At 48.2% G+C, this 4,479-nt stretch overlaps 1 protein-coding gene across 1 annotated transcript; it reads right to left on the bottom strand.

The window, feature by feature from the left end:
- Positions 1-2,607: 2,607 nt before the first annotated feature.
- On the bottom strand, positions 2,608-4,058 carry N7462_005763 (SUN domain-containing protein; the record flags this gene model as incomplete). Its single annotated transcript, XM_057077481.1, has 2 exons — positions 2,608-3,648; positions 3,720-4,058. The coding sequence occupies 2 exons, from the start codon at positions 4,056-4,058 to the stop codon at positions 2,608-2,610; spliced, it is 1,380 nt and encodes a 459-aa protein (XP_056933061.1).
- Between the last annotated feature and the right edge of the window lie 421 nt (positions 4,059-4,479).

The following is a 4,479-nucleotide window of genomic DNA, read 5'->3' as shown; positions in this document are numbered from 1 at the left end:
CTAATTATTTAATATTGCAAATAATACCTTTAAACCTCCCTTTCTAGTACTTGCTTATACGATCGTACGTCGTCGAGTACGATATATAGCTATAACCGTATAGAACGTAAGTAATTCTTTATTCTCTTTAAGGTCCCTTAAGTGCTATATAATAAACGTATCGTCCGATAATAGTAGCGTATCTAAGAAGTCTCGAATAGTATCTTAATTATCGATATAGTCCGGCACTTTAGCGGCTTTGCACTTTCTAAATAGCGCTTCCTACTTACTAAGGATATAATCCTATGCTATATCTTTTAGTGATTAGTAGAGTATTAATCTCTATACCTGTCGGAGCTCCTAGCGTCTATTAGACGTGTCCGGATAGAAGATAGCGGCGAGCTTCTAGAGCCTAAGTCTAGGTCTATCTATTCCTACTACTAAATAGCGTGCTTCTATTACAATTAACTTTTAGATTAGGGTATCCACTCTAGCTAATACCTTCTTTAAGTGTTGCCTTCGCGTTTCTTATCGCTCTATATACGAGATCTCTATATTCTATTTACGGATCTATACGTCGGATAGCGACGAGAATTCTCCTAGAGGATCAGGTTCCTCTAACGCCGGCAGCAAGGTCTTAATATCCTTATCTAATATATCCGGATTCAGGTAATCCTAGATATCTTCGGCAATAGCTGCTGACCGAATATAGTCTATCCAGACCCTCTACTACGTTTCCGACCGAAGCTTCTCTTCGAGCGGTAAGACCGAGTCTATCACCTTTAAATCTTCTATATCCGAAGCCTTTCCAAATAGCCTCTGTTTCCTAATCGGGAATATGTAGTCTCTCCGTTAAGATTCGGACTATAACACTAGGCGTAGCCGGAAGGTGTACAATATCGCTAGCGATACTCGAATACTAACGATTCAGGGGTTCCAACCACTCTGCCGTGTTAATAAGCGCTATACAGGTGCGTGGGGATTATCTCTATTTAATCCTGACGCGTGCGGATCGGGCTTATAACTGTCAATGTAGTAGGATACGGTATCGGCTAGGAAAGCTAGGATCCAATAGAACGAGATGCTTAATATAGTGATGTATTAGTTGACTGAACTATCTAAGTGTATAGGCGGGGGAATGTTGAATATCCCCTACCTTGCTGTCTAGCGTGTTACGGCGCTAGGTTCCGAGTATACCCGGGATACCATACAAAACACGTAGCAAATCGAGTATCCCTGTAATATCCTGACGCGCATGGAGATATGTGGGTCTCGCCCGTATTATGCAGTCTTCCTTCTCGACATTAAATCAAAAATCAGGGAGGTGGTAAAGCAAGCCAGAACCTTGTCTACAACTAGCATTTGGTCCCGGCGGAGTGCTTATTCTAAAATAGAAGTCTCCACTGGATTTCTACCGAGTCAAACATTGGGTTAGATAACCTCTACTGCTAGGGCTACACTGGCACAACCCACGATCGCAAATACTGTACCTTGGCTTCTAACAGTTCCCTTCTCGCAGAACCAATACCATGAACCAAAGCCTATGTAAGCCTCAAGTTGCGGGTTGCATCTGATTTTGGGCCCTTTTTTTGATAAAGCAAGCAAAATTTGAATCAGACTCATGCTATGCTACTCCATCATTCCCTACTGCCCTAAACAGAATTATGCCCCATAACGGCTCATAAGGGATAAATTGATGATTTCTTCTAGAATAAGTGTTTTGATTGACAAAGTGGCACCTAGCATGGGTAAACCAATGATGAGATACGATACTATTCTTTTGAACAAGTACCTCCCAAAATCGAGGCTGGATATGAGTTGCGCCATTAAAAACCAGAAAATATATGGTCACGAGTATCTCTTGAGCCCGGATAGGTTCGGGACATAGATCCTACCTAAAACCTTTAGTCAAGGAAGTATGTTGTCGAGAGGCCGAGTCGTACTGTCGGATAATGTGGATGAGTGAGATTCATCGTGGGTTTGAGAAACGAGTATAGACTTGAATTTTTCAGCTAAAGGAATAAGCGTGAAGGTATAAGATCGGCTCTCGAAAAGTCAATAGTAGTGGTGATAAGCTCTATTCTACTTCCAGTAAGAAATTATTTCCCAGGACCCCGCGGGCCACTGACAGAATATGCATCATCAAAAACAAGTAGTATAGATTTAGAAACCATTTTCCTATGTCCAACCAAAGACCCATCCGAACTCGCGCGGCTCAAAAAACATGACCGGTCGTCGAATGTAGACCAAAAAGACCCAATGCAAAGCACACAAACAAAAAGGGTAAAAAAAGTGGATATCAAAGAAGCAGCTGTGAGATACCAGCGGATGATAAGATAAAGAAGCAGTGCTGAGGAGCCAAGCCAAAAAGGGATATAGATAAGTCGTAAGCTGAAAAATGGCAACGTTGAATGTCGTCGTGATAAAAGATCAGTCCATATCAAGGGATCCGGACCGTAGAAGAATTAGAAAAAGGGGGATTGAGAGAATCGAAGATTAGGCGCAGAAGGAATCAGAGATGCATATCTGCAAGCGGGGGAGAATCCGCAAGGGAGTCCAGGGATGTCTTCGCAAGTCTTCTATACACTTGCGAGTCATATAGAGCGTCCACTACCACTCAGGCCTAGTTTAGAAGTTCATGACCATAGCAGCCACAGCACCGAAGATCACGGTCATCATGGAGACAGTAGTGCTGGTAGCAGCGCCGGTAGCAGGGGATGAGGAGGAAGCAGCGGCTGAGCCAGTGCTCGAGCCAGTGCTGGAGGCAAGAGAGATCTCCGCAGAACCGGTCAGGACGTGGGGGCGATAGGTATAGCTCATAGATGGACTAAACTTCGGCAATTGAGTGGTGGAAGAAGACCCAGTGGGCTGCTCGGTGGAGCTAGAGGTGGCAGGGATGGTGGGGGTCGAAGTTGAAGTGGAAGTCGAAGTCGAGCTGGTAGTCGGGACCTCAGTGGGGGTTGGGGTGGGAGTCGAGGTTGAGGTGCTGGTGCTCGAGGTAGTGACTGTGCTGGTAGCAACGGAAACAGTCTCGCTCGAGGAGCTGTCACTGTCACCACCGACGTCGAAGACGACAATGTGAGCCGTGGAACCAGAGGGAACAGTGACAACACATCCAGTAGCACCACCAGCACCAGTGAAAACGTCCGGAGCACTCATCTCGTTAACAGCCATGGTGGAAGGATCGATGCGGCAAGGCAAACCGTTGCAGCCGTCGCCTTCACACTCAATTTCGATACCAAATGAAGGTTTGACATCGCGGAAGGGGGTGGTAGTCTCGAGGTAGATAGGATTCCAGCCAATTTTAAGGTATGTGTCGCCGTTGGCAACGGTGTTGGCACCAGCGGTGAAAGGCGACCAGTTACCAACTGGATTGGCGTTGGTACCCCAGACACAACCTTCCTCAGCAGTGACACCGGGGGCGTTCACGTAGTACTGAGCAGCAGTCTCACACCAGTATGACATACCAGGGACGGCCAGAGTGCTCAGCTCTTCAACCAGAGTCGGGATCAGCATAGCCTCGTTACCAGGCAGAACAGTCTGGCAGAACGCGACAGATTGGCTGGCCTTATTCTTAGCCATAACGGTACCGGAACCATCCTGACAGTAAGGCTTGCTGGGGAAAGGCTTCTGGATGTTGCCATCCTCGTCACAATACAGACCACCATTCTATAGGACATGTCAGTTAATATCCCGCCCTACCCCTTGCATACGACAGGTGGGCCAAGCATCAAACTTACCATGGACATGGGGTAGCTATAGGAAGTAGCCTCGGGATCCCATTGCATGGAGACCTGACCGGGAGGACAAGCGTAAGGGCAGTAGTTACCCGGCTTGCAAGGCTGGTTGGGGCTCATTGCCCAGCCAGCGTTCTGCTCGTTCGGAGTGATGGAAACCAGACCAGCATCGGTAGGGAACTGGCATTGGCCGCTCTTCTTCTGAAGGGTGTTGTCTGCCGGAACGACACGGGCTTCGTGAACGTGTCCATGGGAGTGGCCATGGCCGTGGTGAGCAGCCTCGACACTTGCAATGAGGGCGACAAGTGCGGCTGCACGGGCAGGAGTAATTTGGAACTTCATTGTGTTGATATTTTGTGTGGTTTTCCCCTTGAAAGATATTGGCAAAAGAGTGTATATGCGGTTAAGGATCAAACGAATGACTGGACTTGGCCCGAGGGCGCGTTGAGGGGACACAAAAGCTCGCAGAGAATGAGGTCAAAGGAGAGAAAACCGGCCACAGAGATGGGCAGCCCGGCCAGAAAAGGGACTTCAGCGAACGGGGCCATGGCGAGTCCGGGCGTACCAGGCCGCGACCGCGGTCTCTGAGGACTAGGTCAGCATGGAGTGACGGCACTAACTCGAACAAGAATGGGATCGCAGATGTGTGCCGCTGGTGGAGAGGCCTAACACCCATCTGGGGCGGAAGGGACCCTGACTGGCCCCGTCGACGACCCTGATGGAGCCTGGCTTCCTAATGAGGAACGCTCCGCGAAGCCCCGGG

The sequence above is a fragment of the Penicillium macrosclerotiorum genome (assembly GCF_028827735.1).
Source record: "Penicillium macrosclerotiorum strain IBT 26536 chromosome Unknown utg000006l_segment0_segment0, whole genome shotgun sequence".
NCBI classification, from domain to species: Eukaryota; Fungi; Ascomycota; class Eurotiomycetes; order Eurotiales; family Aspergillaceae; genus Penicillium; species Penicillium macrosclerotiorum.
Note: the sequence above shows the minus strand (reverse complement) of the source record. Positions and strands in the feature narration are given on the sequence as shown.